The sequence below is a fragment of the Pipistrellus hanaki genome (assembly GCF_964339955.1).
Source record: "Pipistrellus hanaki genome assembly, chromosome: 7".
In the NCBI taxonomy this organism is placed as follows: Eukaryota; Metazoa; Chordata; class Mammalia; order Chiroptera; family Vespertilionidae; genus Pipistrellus; species Pipistrellus hanaki.
Genome location: NC_140509.1, coordinates 71,329,471 through 71,354,115, shown reverse-complemented (window position 1 = coordinate 71,354,115; position 24,645 = coordinate 71,329,471). Strand labels below are relative to the sequence as shown.

The window sequence follows — 24,645 nt, the reverse complement described above, 5'->3', positions numbered from 1 at the left end:
GGCAAAGTCATCTTCCATCCCCAATAAAGAAACCACCTCACATCATGCCCTTCTGATGATGCAATAGGAGGCATAAACATCATCTCAGCAGAAGTGTAGGTGAAAATGTTTAAATGGAAATTTAGTCATAAAAAAAATAGACAAAATCAGAAATCTGATTTGGACTCTTCAAAACTATTAAAACCAAAACCAGGTCACCTGACTTATATTAAAATACACACACACTTGCATCAAATGCAGCATATAACCTTTGTTTGAATACAGATGGGGGTTGGGAAGGGAGAAACTATAAAGAAAAATGTAATATTAGGAAAATCCTATCTAATAAAGAGGAAATATGCTAATTGACCCTCCCACCATCACAAAGATGGCAGCACCCACAGCCACAAGATGGTGGCACCCAGACCCCTCAGCCCCACTGGGGCAGCAGGCATGCAGCTGCTCCCAGATGGGTCCAGCAACTCCACGGGCCTGCCTCTGGAGTCCCACAGTCACCTCAGCCACCCAGCTGCCCAAGGCCAGCCCGAGGCACAGGTAAGCCTTGGATGGCGGCTGCCTGGGTACCCAGGGCCACCCAAGGCTCAGGTAACCAGGGCCAGCCGAGCTTGCACTGCCAGCAGTGGCAGCATCAGAGATGTGATGGGGCTTTGCCTTCCCCTGATCATCAGGTCACCTCCCACCCCTGTGAGGACTCCCAGACTGAGAGGGAGCAAGCTGAGTTGAGGGACCCCCCCTCCTCCAGTGCATGAATTTTTATGCTCCGGGCCTCTACTTTTAATATAACCATATGTATATATAATTTGGTTTTATCCTTCAACTTCTTAAGTATTTTGAAATTGTGTTTTGTTAAGCTTTAATAAGTTAGTGTTTATGTTACCAGATAAACACAACCAATACATAGGTAGATACAGACAGAGAGAAAGTCAAGGTTACAACATGTGAATTGTTGAATGAATCTACATGAAAGCTGTTTGGGTGTTTGCTATACCATTCTTCCAACTTTCCTCTGGGTCTGAAATTTTCAAAATAAAAGGCTAATTAAAAGCAAAGTCTGTTTAGTGACATCTGAATAGTGTATTACGTACAAGTAACGGCACATCGTTGCCTTTGTTCCTCTGGGTCCTATCCTTGGAGCTCTCTTTCTGATTGACAGCTTGCTCTGCAAATGACACCTCCAGGTTGATATCTGTTACAGAGGCAGGTGCCTCCTCGGGCACCAGTGGCGTCAGCTTCTTTTCACCAACAACTAGGCTAGACTCCGGGTCTGGGGGTAAAAACAAAAGACCCAAATCATATGCTTTATTTATTTATTTATTCATTTATTTATTCACTTATATATTTATTTTTACTTCTAATACATTGACTATATAAAAACCTTTGAGAAAAATACTATTTACTACAGGCAATTATTAATGGCTAGTTTAATACTAAAAAGTATACTCAAGAATCCTACCAATGGTATGTATGTTGGCGGGGGGAGGGGGAAGATAGAAGAAATGGGATCGCCAGAAATCCACAGTTCAGTTGTGAAATCTTTCTTTGAAGTCCCAATTTGTAGCCAGAGTTCACTTCCAAAACATTGCTGAACAATCTCAAATTCTGAATGACAAAACCTCACAAAAAATTAATGGAACCCAATGAAAAAATGGACAACAGACCTAAATAGATACTTTTCGAAAGAGGACATTCAGAAAGCCAGGATACATATGAAAATATGCTCAAAGTCACTAATCATCCGAGAGATGCAAATCAAAATGACAATGCAGTACCATCTCACACCTGTCAGAATGGCTATCATCAATAAATCAACAAATAACGAGTGCTGGCGAGGATGTGGAGAAAAAGGAACCCTCGTGCACTGCTGGTGGGAATGCAGATGGATGCAGCCAATGTGGAAAACAGTATGGAGTTTCCTCAAAAAAACTAAAAAATCACTCATTCTCAGTGATCCCACTTCTAGGAATATATCCCAAGAAATTAGAAACATCAATCAAAAAGGATATATGCACCCCTAGGTTCATAGCAGTATAATTTGCAATAGCTAAGATTTGGAAACAGCTTAACTGTCCATCAGCAGATGAATGGATTAGAAACTGTGGTATATCTACACAATGGAATACTAAGCTGATGTAAAAGGGAAGAGAATTCCTTCCATTTGCAACAGCATGGATGGAGCTGGAGAACATTGTACTAAATGAAATAAGTCAGTCAGAGAAAGATAAATATCACATGATCTCACTCACTTGTGGAATATAATGAACAACATAAAGTGATGAAGAAAAACAGATCCAGAGACAGAGAAGCATCAAATCAGATGCTCAAACCTCAGAGGGAAGGTAGGGGAGGGTGGGGATAAGAGAGAGAGATCAACCAAAGAACTTGTATGCATTCATATAACATAACCAATGACACAGACACCAGGGGGGTGAGGGCATGAATGAAAGTGGGGTGGGGGTGGGGGCAATAGAGGAATAGGGACACATCAATAAAAAAATAAAATATTTTTTAAAAAGTATTTAAAAATTTAATGGACTTCATCGTTGTTTTATTGAGGTTAGTTGTAATCTGTTTTAGAACTAGCAAGATGCTATTGAATTTCCCCACAGTAGAACAGATTCCTGGAATAAGACCATTTCCACGCCCTGCATTTTTTCATTCTGGAATGTTAACCTACCTATCATAGTAAAAATTTCAAAACAAGAAATATTGCCAAAAACTTATCACTGTGGGAGTCAGGCCTAGAGGCTGCTGGTACAGGAATCAATAGGTTTTTGCATCTGATTCCATGAAAGACTTAAAGGTCCTATGACTATAAACCTAGTCAAATAACTTCCAGACATTAACATCAACATTTCAGAGTATAATGAGCTTAACATTTTGCTGTTAATTCTACAGGGAAAAAATATTTTAAAGCCTCTTTGCTGAAAACACCAGGTTTAAACTTTGGAGAAAATATTTCTAAATTTTTATTATTTTGTAAGTTTTTGGTTTTAATACAACTCACATTTTAAAAACCCTAGGACCAATGATAGGATTGCTTTCATTTTCTCATTGCAGAGCTTTCATTCATGGAGAGCAGAACTGAATTATAAAACAAACTTACACAGTACATTTACATATTATATACTAATATAACAAGGTAATAGAAGTTAATGTTAAAACGTAATAAGTATGTCATATGTACATTTTATTAAAAGCATCCTACCTTTAGGAAAATATATTTATAGTCGTTTAAATTTTTTTTAAAAAAATTGGTTTTACTCAAAAGAAAATGAAGAATCAATGCACATCTAGTCTGATTCACTCCCACTCAACAAGCTGGCTGGCTTCATGGTCATGTGACCTGAGCTCTCACACAGGACTCCAGGCTCAGAAGGGCCTGCGCTGGGATTGATGCTCTTGCTCTTGAAATTTGAACAAGAAGCCCTTCATTTTCAGTTCCACTGGACCCTGCAAATAATATACCGGTCCAGGTGGCCTCTCACGGCTAAGAAAGTGACTAAATATTTTCCTATGTCAATTCCAAAATAAAAATAAATGTGAAGCTCCATGATAGTATTTATCTGCTGTCATCTATGCCACATTGGATGCTTTTCAACAGCATCCAATTTTTTTTAATTTGAATAACCGGATCTTCATTTAATTAATTTTGAACGTGAGTTAAATGTCAAAGCCCATTTTATTTTCCCACTGGTTTAGACTGCTTTATGTTTTGGTGTGAATATATAGGTTGGTTTCTTAGGAAACCATTTTGAGAGGGAAAAGATTAGCCATTTTCTTAAATTAGAAGCTGCCTTTCCAGAATGTGAATGCTTATGGGCAAGAATTTTAAAACTATCCCCTTTTCTTTTCAACACCCCAGGTTAGAGTTACAGTAAATACCACCTCCCAACCATGAAATAGCCTGTACCTAATTCAAAACTGAGTAGAAATTTTATAAGTTATAATACAGTCAAAACATAAATTTCCTCTAAAACATGGCAAAAACATGCATACATATAAACATAAAGGTTAAAATGGTAAATCAATTCAGGGAAGATAGTAGGAAAAACAGTTGCAGGGGTAATGTAAGGATTTCGCTACAAGAAATGAATACTTAATTGGTTGACAAAAGTACCTGACACACACATACACATGCATCTATATATATGTAAATGTGAATATGCACACAAACATCAATTATCTAGTCTCAAAAAAGAAAAGTTAAGCCTGGCCAGCATAGCTCAGTGGTTGAGCATTGTCCTATGAACCAGGAGATTACAGTTCAATTCCAAGTCATGGCACATGCTGGGATTTTAAGCTCGATCCCCAGTATGGGGCATGCTAGAGGTAGCCGATCAGTGACTCACTCTCTCTCTCTCTCTCTCTCTCTCTCTCTCTCTTTTTCTCTCTCTCCTTCCTCTGAAATCAATAAAATATTTTTTAAGTTAAGAGAATGCTGAGATAAACCTCTGGCTCTTAAAGTCCCCAAGTGTAAATACTAAATTTCTTTAAACTATTCTCCTTTGGTTTTAAAGAGGTCAATTGCACAGGGTTACAAGCATTTTACAAAACTCCTTGAAGTTTTTTAATTGTCCAAAATATCCCAAGTGCCTTTATTTTTTAAAAATAAATTTCCTTCCTCGGTGGAAAAAAAAATTAAAATAAGAAAATCTACATATTAATATGAAAGTTTAAAAATTATTAGGGCATTATGAATATATCTAAATGCATGGATTTAAACACTTGGTCTTTCATATACATAGAGTTGTAGAATTTGATAAAACATTAAGATTACTTAGCAGTAGATTAATTTGAAATGTGACAATCTTTGCAACATTATCACTTTATAACTTACTCATTTAGACTAAGTAGCTTTGATTGAACATGTTTTTATAAAATCCCAAGTGTAGGGAAAACATTTACAATAGACTGTGTCATACACGCCTTCAGATTTCAAGCAGAAAGAGCTCCACATTCGAACTGTAGACTATGTTTTCCATGCATTTCATCTAGAATCTTTCAATGTTTGCATAACATAACACTGGCTAATGCACTGGCCAGCAAAAGAGCATGGCACTGCCCAGAACAGGTGCAGTAGTAAGTGCTCAATGACTTGGATGGCATTACACCCGGGCTCCTGTCATTCTGATTGGAGGCTCTCTGCCCACTTCATAGCATTCCAGCAAAAGCAGATGTAAATCAGACAGCAAGTTTGCCACACTTCACCCGCCTGCTGCAAGCCAGGCTGGAAAGTGCACCTACAATGAACATGTCTTCCAGGACTTCTGTGTACATAGCCTGCATCACCATCTCTGGCAAGGGAGGAAAACATCAAGAAAAGACAATATTTTCCTCAGTGTTCATTTAGCAGTCATCAGTCACTGTTGCCCAAAACCTAAAGCATATTGACATTGGCACAAAAGTTCATCTGTCTCTCTTCATGACCAAGCTCTCTAGCCAGCCAGCACTAGGGATTCCAGTTTGCTTGCCATTTCAATGTTTGCTGGTATGTAGACTTGGGGAAACATCTAGTAATTTCATTCTGACAACACATACACACACACAAAACTAAAGAAACCTCTACACAATAGTAAAAGCAAGTGCTTTTATAGATATAAATATACAGACATATTTGTGTGCATGCAAACATTTACAGATATACAGATGTATGTGTATCAGTGTGTGTGCGTGTGTGTGTGTGTGTGTGTGTGTGAGTGTGAGTGTGTGTGTGTGTGTGTGTGTGTGTGTGTGAGTATGTGTGTGTGTGTGTGTGTGAAAGACAGGTGCAGAAGAGTTCTCAGAAAAGTATGGAAGAATAAAAAATATAGACTCTGGATACTCCAAGATTTCAAAATGCCTCATGTAATCTTGGACTAACTCCTGATTTTTACAGAACATTTGGGAACCTTTCCTAGTCTTCCACAGTCTACCTGATACTCCTGCCCAACTATTTCCAATCCAACTACTAATGGCATGGACATTTCAGGCCCTAGATCTTAAGAACATCAATGAAATTTTGTTAAGTTTTTAAATAACAACACATTAAAAATCAAATTTTTAAGCTTAAGACTATTACTACTTTAATTTCAAACATTTTCCTTTTTTTGTAAATAAATGAAATAGCTGTAAATTCTTTCTTTTTTTAAAATATATTTTGATTTTTAACAGAGAGGAAGGGAGAGGGATAGACAGTTAGAAACATCGATGAGAGAGAAACATCGACCAGCTGCCTCATGCACACTCCCTACTGGGGATGTGCCCGCAACCAAGGTACCTGCCTTGGCTGGAATGGAACTTGGGACTGTTGAGTCTGCAGACCGACAATCTATCCACTGAGCCAAACTGGTCAGGGCTGTCAATTCTTTCTCGATAAGTACTAATAAAGTCTTAATATTTATATTGATCCATACCTTGAATTTCTAATCTACTTTTCAAATAATAGGTATAAAAGCATAAAGGAGAATTATAATCAATTGTCCAAAATATCTTAAATATTTTAAAAATAATTTCTAAACTTTCTGAAAAGCCATCCTTTCATAAATTAAGAACTTATGATTTGAAAACAAGATTTCAAATTCTCTGCTCCACTTGTTAGCTGTATAGCTTTGGGAAAGTGATTTTACCAGTTCTCTCATCTGTAAAATGGGTTAAAAACAATATCTGCTGCATAGAGTTCTTGAGTGTATTAAATTAGGTAAACATCTCCATACAGTACCTGGCACATGGTAAGCTTTCAGGGAAAGTGACCAAGTATAGAGATGTTAGAACAGATTAACACACAAACATTAACTAATCATCATCATCATCATCATTACCATCATCATCAAAGGCTCACTATGTGCTCAGCTTTCTGTTACTAACTACTTGGGTACTTACTATCACTAATTTACTAAAATTTTCTTACTAGAATTGCAAGTGCATGGTTTAAAAGGCTGTCTCTGTTTGTTATACTAATAAATGGGAAAATACAAGAGAACTGGTCCAACATACCATCTTTTCCTTGGTGTTTGTTTTCATTTGTTCTGGCTGACTGTGATTCAGTGCCATCTGGAGCCTAAAGATAGAAAATGGGCCATTTAGTCATCTCCAACTCACAACCAGAAAAATGGTATTGTAAATAATTCCATTACTAACCTTTAGAAAGAAGAAGCGTATTCAGAATTATAGCAATCACAGGGGAAAATGTACCATGGTTATAATCAATAAAATATTCGATTACCCACAACTTGTAAGACACAATACTAAGCATCATGAGGAGTATGAAGAATGCCAAGAATGTCCCCACTACTAAGGAGGCCGTTGTATAGTTGAGGGGAAAAGACAAACAAATCAAAAAGCCAGTGATATCCATCCATTGATGAGTACACAAACAAAATGGTCTAGTCACACGATGGGATATTTTTCGATAAAGTACTGATGCATGCTACAGCATAGATGAACCTTGAAAGTTACCAGCCATAAAGGCCATATATTATATGATTCTATTTCTATGAAATACCCAGAAAAAATAAACCAGAGAGACAGAAAACAGATAAGTGGTTACCTAGGGGCAAAGAGGAAAATATAAGATTGCTAAAGGTTATAGGCTTTCTTTGGGAGATGATGGAAATGTACCAAAATTGATGGTGGTGATGGCTGCAAATATGTGAATATACTAAAAAGCACTAAATTGTAGACTTAAATGGATGAATGGGATGGGATGTGCACTATATCTCAATAAGGCTATTATTATAAAAGAAAATTACAGAGTGACAGGTGGGTAATAAAATAGAAATCTTCTAATTTAAAAAAAAAAAAAAGCTAGTGATGTGAGATAAATTAAAACTAAATTACCAAATGGGTAATAAGAGCACAGATATTCAAAGGAACCCCTTTTTTCAAGGGGTTGGGGCAGTGACATCTGAGGAAAGCAGCCCTCGAAGGGCTTAGGGACACAGTCAAACCTGCTGACCCTCCTCACCAGTGAGTGTGGCCAGGCGGCTTCCTCCTTCCCATGGTGGGCTCCAGAACGAGCTCAGGAAGCAGGAAGAGGGGTCTATCAATCACACACAGATGTCTAATTGAATGAATTGTTTTTAAAATAATCATTCCATCGGATTTTCATCTCTACACAAAAGAAGGTGGCCTTTGGGGTCGCCCTCACCATACATTTCTCCTCAAGCTGTGAGCCAAGGATCTCCCTCCCTGCAGGCCAAAGAAGAGTCTAGAAACACACTGGGTCAGGTGCATAGACACCGTTCCTTCGGGACTTAGAGGCTGGGGCACCCGGGAGAGTGTATGGCAACTACCAAACCCCAGACATGGCTCAGGGTCATGGCTCACTCCAGTCCCCCTTGAGACTGGGCAATACCACCCCCTCCCTCTGCCCACAAGCCCTCCACGGCACAGTGAACACAGGGAGTGATCCTAATCGTACATACGAACACACGCTTTAGAGCATGTGGTCAGAATTGTTTTCCTCAGCAATTGAAGATGACAGAGCAGATGGTACTCATTTCTGTATTATGTTTCCTGGTGTCAGCAAGGGCTTCATAAGGAAGCATTTAAAATGGAAGAGCTGAACACGGACTTATTTGAGAACAGAGGAACTGGGGGTGAAGATGGCTGGCTCACGTTTGCTTGAGGGGTGGAGGATATGGCTCTAATGGGCGGCGGTTTCAATTAAAAGGCATGCAGTGTAAGCAAGTTAATGCTATTTTAAATTACATGACTCCATCCGATGATACAATCTACCAATTACCTTGAACTCAAACCATGTCGTTTAGGCATTACCGGGGATTTGCTGAAAAATCCTGCTTCTAGCACCAAGTAGCAACAGCCTCTTGGAAACTGGCATGAATCCCACAATATGTATTTTGCTCAGGCTCAGCTCTGTGTCCCCTTCCTCTTTGACTTCCTCTTGCTTTTCTTGGTAATACTATAATTCCTAACCATTTATTTTTCTAAGAGCTGGAAACCTAGTTATGTTCCTCAATTGCAGTGGATGTCCAGTGCGGGTAAGCAAGTGCTTGACTGCCTCAGCTCCAAGACTCCTGCCTGGAACAATCCAGTGACCCCAAAACTGTAAAATGGACTGGATATGCCCGACTGGCATGCCTCAGTGGTTGAGGGTCTACCTATGAGCCAGGAGGTCAGGGTTTGATTCCCAGGCAGGGCATATGCCTGGTTGTGGGCTTGATGCCCAGTGTAGGGTGTGCAGGAGGAGGCAGCTGATCAATGATTCCACCTCATCATTAATGTTTCTATCTCTCTCATCTTCTCCCTTCCTCTCTATATCAATAAACATATTTTTAAATTTAAAAAAAAAGTGACTGGATTTGCCTCACAATTGACATGTAAATGGAGAAGAAATCTGCAATTATCCAAGATTTCTTAGAAGAAAAAAATGTCTTCCAAAAGCAAAAACTACATGGCAGAAAACTACCTTAAATATAAGCCTTTTCATTCCCTCATTTCTATAAAGAATGATGAAATTTTTGTTAATTTTTATTTATAGTGTAAATAGTCTCACGATCTGATTACTTACAATCAGAAGAATGTATGGAAACCCAGATATAGCAGGAAGCATAGTGGTTAAAAACACATACTAGAGTCAAACAAATTTGGGTTTACTATCTACGGGACATTGAGCAAGTTATTTAAAGTTTATGAGCCTCCGCCATGGAAGGAAAACAGTAAATTTATCCAAAAGACAGCTGTAAGGATCAATTAGTTAAGGCAAGGAAAGTAGTCAGCACAGTGAGTGTTCAGTAGTGTAAGCAATTATTATTATTATTGCTGTTATTATCACTGCAATCGTTGTTCACGATGCCTTTTGTTTGCACTAATTCATTCCAACTGCCCCACTGGGGCCAGAGCGATTCAAGGTCATTGAGAATAGGCATCATTTAGTTCAGTGATTTTTTGGGGGGGGTGGGGGAGGGGGGGAGGGGGAAAGAAGGGGTTCTAAGACTTTCCTGATGAAGGAACGAATATTATTTTCTACATAGCCTACCAACTGTTTTGAGTAGCACTGCTCTAGGCAATATAGGTCTCCTACTTTCCCATTCTTCCCTGACATTTTTTCATTCACGAGTCCCACAGCGTCTACCAGACTCCACTAGCTTCCACTAATAAATTCATCACCTTAACAAATTTTCAATCAAATCTTCCATGTGCTGGGCACCGTGCTAAGTGCTGGATACAAAAGGGACATTGTTTCGTGTTTCGGGGTCCCTGCTTTCTAATTCCACTGCAGTTAGCTCCCTCACTTCTCACTTCCAATCATCATCAAATGAGTCTAGGAAAGAGCAAACATTCCTAGAAGAGTTAATAGCTAAGGGAGAACCCCCTCCCTCCTACTTCTCTGTAAGTAACAATTAGTAGTCACGTGGCCTGGTGTGGGCGGGGGCACTCCTAATGCTCCAAGGACTCAGACGGAATTGTAACTTGTTTAATTTTCTGCCCCATCAGCATTCCCCCCTAGAAGGAGGACAGGGATCAAGTCCCTCTTGATCGCTGCCAGAACAGAGCTCCAGTGCCTGGCACGTACTGTGCTCATGCTGTTTTCCATGATTTAAATTAAACTGGATCAGTCTAGTTGATTCTCAGCAGTTATTCCTTTGCCTTAACATAAAAAACAAAACAACAACAACAAAAGCCAACACCACCTACTTTTTCTTTGGACTCTGCCTGTTGAGCAAATATGTCTCTGACGTCAGGAATGTGGTACTGTTTGTTCTTTTTCCTCAAGGTCTGGGTGACGGTCTCTACCCGTTTCTGTACAGCTGCTGCCTGGGTCCGGGTTAATGTTGATAGAAACACCATGCTTTCTTGGGGATCTCCGGCAGACTCCGCAAAGAGGTTAGACAACCCAGCCTCCTTCAGCCATTCTTCTTCCAGCTCGCCCTCTGAGACAGAGAGAAATGGTATTTAAGATCCCAAAATATGAGAACTTGTACATTTTTTAAGCTTAAAAAAAACAAAACAACAACAACCTCTTACTGAAACTCTTCTTTTACAACCGAACCACAGTGCTAACAATCATTATCTGGAACTTGGACAAATGCCATAGACTCCAGCTACAAAGATACCAAGTTTTAGATCCATTTCATACATACTCCATTAAAAAATTTAAATGGCTTCACATGTAATTAACCTCTATAACTTCTCTGCAGATGAACTGTGGGAAGATAATACTGTTCCCTTTCCAGAGATGAGCAAGCAATGAAAGTATAACTTATTTCCATCAAGGTATAGAAGGAAGTCAATACTGTGGAGATCCATTAAAGCCCTGCCTCTTGGATTAAATTCAGCCCTCCCCCCCCCTCCCCCCGAGGTCAATGCTAATTGATGGGAAGTTTTGTTTTCTCTGTTCACTATTGCTGACAGGGAGTGTGACGAAGAAATAAAGAGCATCTGGACAGCAGGGACCAATCCATTTCAAATTAATTTTTTAATTCCTCTGGTCAGCACATCAGACTCATGTTTTCTACAAATTAAACAAAAACATACACACTATTTTAAGAAGAAACAAACAAACAAACAAAAATACTTTATAGGCAACAAATTACACAACTAGATCAACTTAAACCACTAAAAGTAGGATGTAAACAGTAAAGCAAATATTGTCTGAGAGCTAATAAAAATGACAGGGAAAAAAAAAAAACAGAACAGATTTACACCAAACACCAAGTGTATAGAGCAAAGTGAAAGCCTAGTTCTTGGAACACAAAAGACCTGCATCCATACCTATGTCTGCACCTCAAAAGCCACATCACTTTGGAACAGTCACTTAGCCTCACGCTGACTTCTTTTTCTCATCTGTAACCTACAGCACAGCTGTCCCGGCTGCCTCCTGAGCAAACGTGAGAATGTTATATGGGACGAGCTTTGCAGGGCTCCATTACAGCTTATATCACATGATGTAGCACTGACTAGTTTTGCCTGTCTATCCTTCTACACTATGTAAACTCCTTGAGGGTAGAAATCAAGTATTAATAACCTTGACTTCAAGAAACATAATGTAATGCCAGACATTTTGCATGCCCAGCAACAAAAACTCTTTACTACTGACATAAATTCAGCCATTCTTATTAATGCTGTTAAAGTAGAACTCAGGAAGGTGTATAAAACCAAATTGCCAGGGGAAAAGCTCATACTGCCATGATAAACAATACTACGATATCAAGTCATTTATTCCACTAAAAAGTAGAGGTAAAACTCAATTTAAAGTCAAAGAAAAGGCATGGACATGTAAAAACATTCCTGGTTTTCTCGTTAATCACCTAATGAACAACTATCTATGAATTTATTTTCATCTTGGAAAAAGATGTGGAATCTAAGGAACAAAATAACCCAATGAACAAAATAGATCCAGAGACATGAAAGCATGGAACAGACTGATGAATTTCAGAGGGAGGCAGGGAGGGAGTGGAAGAGAAGAGATTAACCAAAAATGTATATGCATCTATGCATAACCCATAGATACAGACAATAGACAAATATGGGAGGTGGGGGGGAGGCTGGAGGTCAGGTAGAGGAGGTCAATGGGAGGTAAAAAAGGGACATCTGTAATACTTTTAATAATAAAGATAAATTTTTAAAAAAGAATTCTCTCATTGTAAAAAAAAAAAAAAAGTGAAATAGCTAATGACACACGGGAATGTATCAGGCCTGAATGCTGTTTCCTGTAGAATGGTTTCTCCTTATTCAGCAGGTCACTGTTGTGCTGTGTCTACTGAGACAGGCTGAGATGCTGCTATCACAAATAAGTCTGACTTTACTGGTAAAGTGAGAAAAAGAAATGAAAGAAAACCCAAACAAAGGAATGAATGGGCTATAATTTATATAAAGAAAAATCTGCAATTTTCATTTTTAAAATATTATTGGTAAATTTTCCAAGCAATACTATAACAAAGGAGAAAGAACTGTTAAGGTAGATTTCTCTGCTCAAACAAATCAATGCTCAGTCATTTCATGAACAAGTCTTCTATTGAAAAGAAGATCACTACTAGTGGGTAATGAGGTTCTTACTGTGGCTTTTACTGTGGCATAGAAAGAAAACTATATAATAAATGTCAAAATTGGACATTAAAACTTAATGACTGCTTGAATTTAAGATTAAAAGATGTAGTATGGTGTGTCATCCCCTGCACCAAAAGGTCACAGGTTCGATTCCCAATCAGGGCACATGCCCAGGTTGCTGGTTGGGTCCTCTATGGAGGTGTGTACAGAGGCAACCAACTGATGTTTCTCACATGGATATTTCTCTCTCTCCCTCTCTCTTCTTCTCTCTCTAACTAAAAACAGCCAAAACCTGTTTGGCTCAATAGATAAGAGCGTTGGCTTGGGGACTGAAGGGACCCGGGTTTGATTCCGGTCAAGGGCATGTACCTTGGTTGCGGGTATATCCCCAGTAGGGGGTGTGCAAGAGGCAGCTGATCGATGACTCTCTCTCTCATCGATGTTTCTAGCTCTCTATCTCTCTCCCTTCCTCTCTGTACAAAATCAAGAAAATATATATTTTTTAAAAGTTACTAAAAACATATTTCTAAGAATAGTGTGAAATTTAAGGGATGGGGGGAGTAAAAACCTCCCACAAGGAATAATTCACAAGAATCTCTTTTCCTTCTAGAAAGGACTTGGTGAGCAACAAAATAACTCTCTTCCAACATTGGAAAGGCTATCATGTAAAAATAGAATAGACTTGTTCTACTTTTTCAAAACGCAAAACTACAGCATGTGAGTCAAAGGGGGTATAGCCAATCATAATCAATGGAATAGAGATAATCAAAACAACTCAAGCTGACTGACTGGAGGAAAAGCAATAACGCTGTGAGGCAGTGAGCTTTCTGTGAGCATCTACCGTCACTGGAAGCCATGTGACCATTTGGCTAGGATACTACAGAAGGAATTCAAAGGGAGGTTAAATGATTCCAGAGATCAAGTCCAACATTAAAATTCTATGACAGGGTGAGCTCAGCCCACAGGATTGTGGCCTTATAAGCTGAAAGGAATTTACTGATGCCACTTGAATTTGGCAGCTGCATCCATAAATCTGTCACAGATGGTCATTCTCAAGTGGAAAGGCAACCTGCATTATGTTTCTCCGGTCGCCCTCCCTTTAATTATTTGTTGTTGTCCTCCCCTTCTTCCCACGCATTCTCCCATAAATGCATATGCAAAGCAAACAAATTTTACTTAGTTTGTTCTTACCATCAGGCTCTTTGACAACCACCACCTCTTGATCTTGTCTGTTCTCACTGGATTTCTTGATATCGTCTATTTCATTCCAATAGTCCTCCATAGATGACAGCTCATCCACGGAATCCTGGGAACTTGATCGATCAAATGCAGGCTTCTCCTTCGCTTTGGAGGTTTCTTGGTTCATAGTGTACTGGCCATATCTGCGACTATAAATTCAAAAGAAAACATGGTTCGTTTTAGTGCACGGGGAAGTGCTACCGTTTCTAAAATATCATGGCACTGAGCTGAAAATTTGGAAACTCCTTAATAAAACCAGAAATATATATTTTGAAACCATTTATCTTGAGATGCTACTAATTATAATATACTTGTAGAAGGAACTGTTTCATTCTTTACCTCCCCCAAACAGTATGGTGAAGAACAAATAACAATGTAAGAAATAATTTTTTCATTTCCATTTCACTTAAATAATTTTGACTTCTTTATACCTGAAATTTTGTTCTTAGAAAACAACAGGTTAAATATTTATTAGAGGTCATTAGTTAAATAAATTGGAATTGAATTTGTACACAGTATTTCATGTTTATCATTTATATCTGTCAACCAAACTTGGTCCACCTTTATGTAGCAAATATCTGAAATCAATTAATTAGGTGCTATTTGAATTTACATTTTATTTTGGAACCAAAACATAAACAGAAGAATAACATATTAAGTCCATTTTGCTATAGAAAGCAACATTTTTTAAAAATATGGTTTTATTGATTTGAGAGGAAGAGAGAGAAAGATAGAAACATCAATCATCGATGGCCTGCTTCCTGCATGCTCAATCCTATTAGGGAATGAGCCAGAAACCCGGGCATGTGCCCTGACCAGGAATTGAACTATGGCCTCCTGGTTCTTAAGTCAATGCTCAACCACTGACCCACACTGGCTAAGCTAGAAAGCAACTTTTTTGGTACCCATTACTGATACGTATTTTTTAAAGTGATGAAACTTTCATTTTTTGGAAAAATTAACTTATGGGTGATTCTGAATGAATATCTAGGGTTACCACTTAAACATTTATTTCAAATATCATCTATGGCTAAAAGGATAAATTGAATAAGTGAAGGTATTTTTATGACTTTAAGTTAACTATATTTTTCTTTATAATTCACATCTCACCTTCTACTAAAATTTAATTAAAGGACCTTATAATAAAAATCCACATAAAACAGAAATTTTAAATTCTTGTTTCATATTATTTATATTGAGATAAAGGGACAAAGCCCAATTACTTTTAAAAAAGGAAAATTATCATTTATGGTGCCTGTCCTTTATATTCAATAATTTTAAAAAAGTACAATTTGAGTGGGGACAATAATTGGTAAACTGGTGTTTTGTTATTCTAATTTCATATTGTTCTTTTATCTTCCAGAAGATGTTAGGAAGCAATACTTTGCTAGACTAGTTTTACTAACTGCACATAGAGAAAATAAAAAGAAATGCAATAAAATGAAATTCTTTAATAGCATGTGAACATTTTTACATTTAAACTGGCCTTTCCTATCATTATTTTAAATAGTCAGATTTAATACTACATAAGGGAGAGAGGGGTCACTAATCTCTAGTCAAAGCTACGTAGCCATTAAATTTGAACGGTTTCTTAGAAAAAGTCCAAGAATTTAATTGCCTATTGATGCAAATAAATGCAATAGAACTGACTACTTAAATGTAATACGCTAATCGTCTAGTTTTATTCCTTGAAAGATGGTTCTCTTTGCCTTGATTATGCACTGGTTGCATTAATGAGTGCACAATCGCTATAATCTCAGCTCAGAAGCCGTGGAGGGTGGTGATGAATGAGTGTTAGGACGAGGGCCAACAGGAGGAAGTCTGGGCATGTTTTCTGTGAATCTCTTTCCTCCAGTCTCCATTGTCCATTGTTTGCCTCCCCCATCCCTTAATTCAAGGACCACTTCCTCCCTCCCTGCCCCTACCGTCCTGTTTACATCCCTGTATCCCAGTCTCTTCCCCTTCTCTCACCCAAGTGGCCTCGATAAAGTCACTGTTCTCATTTGAGAGTTCACACTGCTTCTTGAATGAAAATGTGAATGAGAAAGCTCTCTCTCTCTTTAAAACAAATAATTGTTTTTACATTTCTGTGATCATCAGCTCAAATTCCTTAATTCTGCTCCATCAGGGTAGCTAAAGGTAATTTACATTATGTCTGCCACATTCATTTTGGGTTTAGTTCATGTCCCATAGAGGCCCTAACCTTACTTTTGCTTTATCTTTCACTGTAACATAAGATTGTCTACCTTATTCCTACCTTCTACAACCCTCAGCACCTGGAAGACTATGACAAGTACTGTGGAATGTGTGAAGCATAATGACTAATGCCAAATAATTTGGTTTATCTGCTCACAGGAAGGAGGTGCAGTTGAACTTAAACTACATTAAGTCTTTCATTCCTGAAAGAATGTGTTTATTCTGGCAAGAACTTTCCAGTAAATTTCCATTAAGATAGTATGTGCAGAAAAATGCAAGGGCACTGAGTAACAGCATTGTTACGTAAATGCACCTTCTATATCAAGCCCTGCTTTCACAATAGACACAAAGCAAAAATCTAATCGCTTAGTGCTGATGGATCCACTCAATATTTGGACCTATTCAAAAGCTGAATAGGTTTTCTGTGAAAACCTGAAGAAGATACTGAGTCATGGAAAGATTGATTTTTTTAAATCATTGGTATATGTCACAAGGGAACATTTTTTTTTTTTTTTAATAATAGAGGATGCAGAGTAAGGAGGAGATAAGAAGATCTCCATAGTCAGCATGCCATGCATTTTATATTTTCTCTGCAAATGTAACTGAACATTCTTTAATTACTATTTTCATCAATAAACATATCTTTTCAGAATATGTTCTACTTTTAAACTCCAGTCAGGCAATAGCTAAAAAACTGGCCCTTCTTAAAACTGTCCTGGTAAGAGGCCAGTTAACTAGTTTTCTCTCCTCTGTGTTTAGAAGTATGTATTATGATACCACGTTCATTCTGCAAATTGGGTTCAAGAACATAAAGCAACATCTGCTACACATAATGAAGTGCAGAGCAGAAATGTTTTATATTTCCAAAAGATCCAAGCCAACACATAGTGCTGAAATCTAAGAAACACAGTCTGTACCTCAGGCAACTACCAATCATCCCCACCTGACTTACTGGCCAAAGACTGTTCTCATTCTCTCTCTCTCTCTCCTGCTCCAGAACCCTATGTGCTAATCCCATAGCCACTCTTTAAACACTCTCATTTCTCATCTTTGACAACTACCAACAAAACTGGACACCGTCCTGTAAAAGAAGTTGATTCCTAGGTAACTGCAAGAGTCATGATCTTGTGCAACTAGCATTCCAACACATTATAGTATTATCACTTTGCCCCTTCTCCGTGGGCACTGTCACCAGCAAATACTAACTTTATAGACCCTAATTCAGGAAATGTTTTTCTTTTTCATCTTGATAGCAGGATCCCATGCTATGTTTATTAAAAAAATAAGGCTTTATTCCTACAGTGTTGCCTGCTGGTTAGAACATCAGCCCAGACAGAAGGGTCATGGATTCCATTCTCGACAACCAATCAATGATGTGTGTCTCTCACATCTCTCTCTCTCTTTCTCTCTCTCTCTCTTTCTCCCCCCTCACCCCTTCTACTCTAAAAATATCAAATGTAAAAAATATACATTGTGGGGCTTTTTGCCCCTATATTTTTCCCCAAGTATATTTTCTCCTATTTTCCTGTGATATTTTTCACTAATCAGTGAATTTTGCATGAACCAATATTATTCTAAGTATTAGTAATGCCTGTTACTCCTTTTGTCACAGAGAATAGTAAACTGGTCTGACACAAAATGCTCTTCACAAGGAGGTGGAAGTGTCCAGGCAATACACTGTGCTCTAGTGGATGAAAACAAGCCAGTTAATGAGTCATCCTAGTACCAACACCGTCAGTGAAAGAACATAGACCATGGGGCTGGGAGTGCTAAGTACCAAATGGCTCCAGTTCTACTTAACCATCTCTGTGATCTGGGAAAATCACTTAACTTCTCTCATCCTAACTTTTCCCATAAAATGGGAAGAGACCAATAATCTGGACTTCTTTGCTTGTTATCAAGTTAGAATTCTTCCTGAAGTGCCTCATAAGCAACCATAAAGAGGGCACTTAAGTTAGCATCTTTGCGAACATCTGGTTTAAACTGCTAACTCCATGTAACTGCCCTCCCACCGATTAGTAAGATCACCTGTACCCTCTTCAAAGGTTCAGATTTATTTATCCTCCAGGACAGCCTTTCTTAAGCCTTACAAGGACTCCACACTTAAAAAGTTTAAAGTAATCCCAAAAAGCTTTGGCTTATATAGGTTACATCTATTAATGTGTATACTATTATATATTAAAATGGAAAAATTACATACCGATTTACTTAATAATAACAAACATCTTAACATTTTTTTTAAATCTACATTTTTCCATACAAAAAATATATGTATATAGTGAGATGAGTAGCATTGTTTCATTTTTGAAACTGTCTTGAATGTCTGGTTTAATAGAAGACATCTGGATTCTCGCATCTGCTTCTGCATTCAATCTTTCGCCATATTGCATGTCATGTAGTCTCTGCCAAACTCCACTGTATTCTTATGAGAGAATGACAGTGAGAAGGGCCAGTAATGCTGTGGTGTTGCTATGAAAATCGTTTTTATCTCCTAGACCCCTGAAAGGACCTAGAGACCCCTAGGTATTCCTGGACCACACTTTGAAAACTGCTGCTCTAGGAATTCTCAAAAAACAGCACCTAATGCACTTCTAAAAAGCACTTTTTAATACCGCGGGCAACCCTCCAGAAAGCCTTACTGAAGGAAACAGACATGCTTTCCTAGTGACTCTTGACCTACTTCTTTGTTTATTTTAGTTTAGTTTTACAGCCTTTCATCAAAACGAGGACTTAATCCAATGCTATATCCATATTTAACTTACACTACAATGAGAAATAATAAAAACGTCATTGAGAAACCCCTGCCTTGCCAACGTCTTTTATCATTTGCTTTTATCCGTCCCTATAAGAGGAAGAAGTTCTCTCTAAGCTTCCCCTTTTGGCCAGGGCACCTGAAAATGTGTATTTTCCTTAATGCTCCTTTGTCTTCCTACAACCAGCTCAAGGAGATTATTTGGAGCGAGGACATTTCTCTGAGCCATCTGGCCCAGCCTCTGCTCGTTGTATGTGTCCACTCTATCAAGAGGCCTGTTGCTACACTTCACAGCCAGTCTGTCTCCTGTTTCTGCCTCATCCAGAGGCATTTCTGTGACCCACAGTCTGTTTTCTTGAAGTCCTTTGATGCTAGGACTTGGTTTTGTTCTTTTCCTAAAAAGTCCTTTCTTAAAGAGATAGTTTCTTTCATGCTCCTCATCAGACATGTATTTCCAATGCAGGGGGAAAAAAAGTTATTGGGTTGGGAGATGAAGACCGAAAAAGAAGGTTGATATTTTGTTTTGTTCTGGTTTTAATGTGAAGGGGGGAAAAAGTGTTTTTTCTTACTCAGATCATGACTTATCATCAAACATACGGACCAAGTATATTTTAAATGAAGTCATATTTATTGACATGTATACTTTAGAATGATATTGGATGGACCCTAGAGAGTTAAATAGATCCCATCATTTTCTAAGTGAGATAATGAGGCTCTAGGGTTAAATTTTCCCAAAGTCACCAGCAAAGTGGTGGTAGGTTAGAGTCCACATTTCTTTTTCAGTGGTAACCTTATTATACCAAACAGCCTAGAAAGGGGAGAATTTATTTTATTTTATTATTATTATTATTTATTATTATTATTATTATTATTTTTTTTTTTTGCATTAGGTGCTTCAATCTCTCTGGTCTGTATCTCACCAAACAAAAACCAGAGTGATCCTGTTGACAGGCTATAATTAATGTTTTTAAAGGACCACAGCATTTATCTAGAGAAAAATACATTTAACCATCATACCATACCTCTTTAAAATGCATAGAAACCTTTTCCAATGCATTTTCTTTTCTTTTTTTAAAAATATATTTTATTGATTTTTTATAGAGAGGAAGGGAGAGAGATAGAGAGCTAGAAACGTTGATGAGAGAGAAACATCGACCAGCTGCCTCTTGCACACCCCCCACCGGGGATGTGCCCGCAACCAAGGTACAATACATGCCCTTGACCGGAATCGAACCCGGGACCTTTCAGTCCGCAGGCCGACGCTCTACCACTAAGTCAAACCAGTTGCGGCTCTAATGCATTTTCTAAGATACGGTTTTCATACTGGAGTATAACTTCAATATACCCAGTGTGTGTGCTTTTTTTTTTTTTTTTTACTGTTTTGAAGATGTTTAAAAATTTTTAAGTATCTTAAAAATTCACTCTGCTTTTCCATCTATATTACCTTTATGCTGGGGGAAGGGAGGTAAACAGCATGAATTTCTGATGTGTACATTTTTCTTTTTCATTTTGGCAGGGATATTAAAGAAGTAATCACTGCCATAAAGGGATGGTGCCACTATTAATACTCTGTAATAGCCCTGTCCATCAGAATACACTGGATTTGAATGACTATGAAGAGCTGCAGCCTATGAATGACCCAAGTCATTTTCCCCCCTTGGAAGTGAGTGCCTACTATTGTTTAGCTGAAAGCAGTAATTATTAGAAGTGGCTCTGACAACCAGGAAGAAAGAGCGCTGACAAAGCCTGGAGGTAGTAAGAAGCTGATTAGAAAGCAGGGTCACACTGGCCTCTCCTCACACCAGGCAGCCTTCAGAAACAGGGGAAAGGACTCCACATCTTCTCTCCCACCCAATCGCTATAGTTTTTAAAATATATTGTTAATTTTCATGCTTCAAGTAAACTTACTTTTACTTTTTGCATACTTTACCCCTTTGATTTAGAGGGAACAATAAAACTTATTCATTACTGCTCTCAACTTCCTTTTTTCTTTAAAAATAATACTCCCTTCACATCTGTCTAGCACTTAATAGTCTTTCAAAGTGTCCACCCAATTTTGAATCACAGCAAAACAATGAGCAAATGAACTGATTATTCTCTTAAAAACGCAACATTGCCTAAGCGAAACTGACAGAAGCAGTCCATTAGTGACCCTGTTGAGAGATAGCTTTGATAACTTGGCATTATCCCTCTTACAGAAAATTATGGCAAAACCAATTTATATGAGAACATCACCAAAATAGGGATATAGGCAGTGAGCACCACCTAGACTAGTAGCAAGAAATAAGGCAAGGTACAAGCCAGAAAGGCATATGGGAGAGTCGGCTGGCAGTCAAGGTAAGTTGAGAACACTCCCTTCCCATTTAGATACAGACACAGGGTGCGTAAAGGGGAAATTATGGGCTATCACTGGCCACCAGTCATGGGTCTTTCCTACTGTAGAGTTCTAGTTTTGGGTGGAAGTGAGATCCTCTTTGTTCCCCAAATCTCTCTCATGAGGCCGTTCTTCCTCTTCAGTTGGGGAGACAACAGTAGCCAAATGGGAACCAAGGGATCGGAATATCAAGTCTTCTTCCCAAACAAAGGATGAAAGTATCTGCAGTGGGGCTTTGACATAAAAGGTCAAGATCTTGCAACATTGGTTCAGAGCATAAGCGAGTGTTTGCATATGCACTTCAATTATCTATCACACTCTTTTCCAGTTTGGGGGCACAAGGAACATAAGCAGCAGTTTCCCAGGACACCCTCTATGAGGTGGTCCTGCTCTGGAAGTTGTCATTGCTTAATTTCATAACTTGGTACCTCTCTGCATGGGGGCTAGAATAAAGACAGACATTTCCTCCCTTCTTCTGTCTCTCCACAGCCCTCACCACATCCTGTGCTGATATTCACACTTGTCTCTCTACCCCTAAATCCTGTGTTCCTTGGGGCAGGTGTTTTTCATATGGTATCCCCAGATTCAGCAAGGTCTTGCCATAACCGATGCTTGGGGACTGTTCAGTTAATCATTGCTGCTTCTAAAACAACAACCTCTGCTTAATTTCTAACGTGTTTTTTTTTTTTTTTAATTTACTTGCACAAAATTATAAAGGAATAATAATACCGGGACATGAAAAGTAGATAGTAAAGAAATCAGTCATCAGAAAGCCCTGAAAGCTCATTGATAAGTAATTGTTCTAAGCATCTGTAACTCTTGGATGTTTAGTTTGAAAGCAGACGTCCTTGTCAGGGAGAAGAAAAATACAGAAGAAAGGGCTGATTTCATATCAGACTGTATCTAATATTAAAGTCACAAACAAGCACTGGTATACAGTTTGTTAAGATGCATTGCCTGGTTCCATTAGGTCAACTCAATCTCTAAAACAAATTTTGAACTCTCTGTTGGATGCCTACTATATATTGAGCACCTTACCTGAGATGTTAATTCAACCAAGCTATTCAAATGTTTGCCAGGAGACAGATTATACATGACACTAACACCAGGTACGGGTGGAATTTTCCAGTTCCTTACTGAACTAGTGGCCCAGACAACTGTCCAGCATGGGCCTCTGGGTCATGACCTCCCCTTTAGAATCACCTCTAACACGCTTCAGGCCCTGCTGTGGTATACCATTCCTTCCCCAGTAAATTTCACTTCCTCTCTCGCTGCCACTGCTACCCCCTCGCCTCCACCTAGTCCTCTGCTCAATCATTTCCATAGGTTCAGACCAGTAATTAGACTCGAGGTTTGCCTCCCTAACTCATCCTAAGATCCCTCCCTCTCCCTCAGTTTCCCAACAGTCCTCCTGGGTTTGCACTCACTGGTCTATTAGTAAGACTGTTCTTTCTGAGCTGGAGTCCAGCTTCCTCACCACAATTGGCTATACAGTGGTGCCTCACACAACGAACTTAATTCGTTCCAGGAGCAAGCTTGTTATGCAAAAAGTTTGTTATGTGAAAAGCGTTTTCCCATAACAATACATGTTAAAAAAAATAATTCGTTCTGTAGCATAAAATATGCTAAGATGACATAAAAAAAATATGCTAAGATGACATATTTTTATTTAGATACATCTAAAAACATAATTTTTTTTAAAAAAAAAACACACATTTTTTTAATTTTAAGACAGACTAAGTAGAGTCTACCGAATCTTGCACATCTTCATCCATTTTCTGCTTTTTGGCCGATGGTTTCATGAAAAACCTGTCCAAAGTTCGCTGTGTGAGGCGTTCGTTATGCGAGGCACCACTGTACCAGGTTCTTGTTTCACAAAGTCATCGGGCTTCAAAGGTAGTAGTTATCAGCATCCAAAATTTTCACCAAGCTTTTAACCATTTACTTTTATTGCTCCTGACAAGTCACATTTTTTGCCTTTTCCATTGCAAATCTGTGCTCCTCTGTTCTTTCTGAGAAATCAAAGTCCTCAACACATTTTCAGAGGAGAAATGAAGAAAAGGATTCACTAATGAAGACCAAGAGTCTTTCCATCTTCTCTGATACATTTGAACCCATCATTCAAAAGTCCCCTGTCATGCCATCTATTAGATTGGAATCTCATTATTATAATTTACCAATATGCCTTAGACCCACATTAATATAAACAGATAAGTTTTTGCCCGCCAGTGTACAACTCTCTCACATATTAAATGTAACATACTTCAAGATCTGGAACCCAGAATAGATGTTTAACTGTTGGCCAGAAATTTCATTCCAGGTGCTGACTGAATACAAGTTGACAAATTACAATTTTATGACATCCCCCCAGTTCACGAAGTTGCTATTGATTTATAGCGTCTGCCATCATATGGGTTCTAACAGAATATTTGTCGATATCACACACAACATATAAACATTAATATCTTTTAACTTAATTTTGGAATAGTATTGGATATAATAATAGTTTTACTTATTTCCTATGGGCAATTTTTTTTGCCTTTTCATAAGACTTTTATGTATATATTAGTGGTTGAGTGCACGAAATAAATTCATGCATGGGTGAGGGGTGTCCCTCAACCCGGCCTACACCCTCTCCAACCTGGGACGCCTTAGGGGATGTCTGACTGGCCTCTCGCAACCCGGGACCACTGGTTCATAACCACTCACCTACCTGCCTGCCTAATCGCCTCATTAGCAAATTACCCTTTTATTAGTATAGATTAACACCAACTTTTCTATGCTAATAAAAACATGGACAAAAGGCAAAATTAGGTGAAAAAAAAAAACAAAAACCCCATTTTGGTAATAACTAAAGCTAAGTAAGTGCACATATTATGGAAGAGATGTGGGAATTATTATCAGACCCTTCATAGTTCTTTGTGACTATTTATTGCAATAAGTAGGGAAATCATCTCACATATCAGGGAGGCCATAGAGGCATAAAGGCAACCTTTCACCAGCAGCAAAAGGCAGACCACAGATAAACAGTGGAAGACAACATTAAAAGTGAAAGGATATCTGTGTTTCAAGGATATCAATGAAAAGAGAAAGGATA

General features: G+C 38.4%; 1 protein-coding gene across 1 annotated transcript in view; it reads right to left on the bottom strand.

Annotated features, from left to right (window-relative positions):
* The window catches only part of ARHGAP18 (Rho GTPase activating protein 18), a 125,132-nt gene that overhangs the window by 44,132 nt on the left and 56,355 nt on the right, over positions 1-24,645 (bottom strand). The window contains exons 2-5 of the mRNA XM_084889638.1: positions 14,179-14,375; positions 10,636-10,871; positions 6,973-7,036; positions 1,086-1,264 (exon numbers count right to left, since the gene is read on the bottom strand). Of these exons, the coding sequence (XP_084745764.1) occupies positions 1,086-1,264; positions 6,973-7,036; positions 10,636-10,871; positions 14,179-14,375 (676 nt within the window). The remainder of the gene's footprint in view (positions 1-1,085; positions 1,265-6,972; positions 7,037-10,635; positions 10,872-14,178; positions 14,376-24,645) is intronic.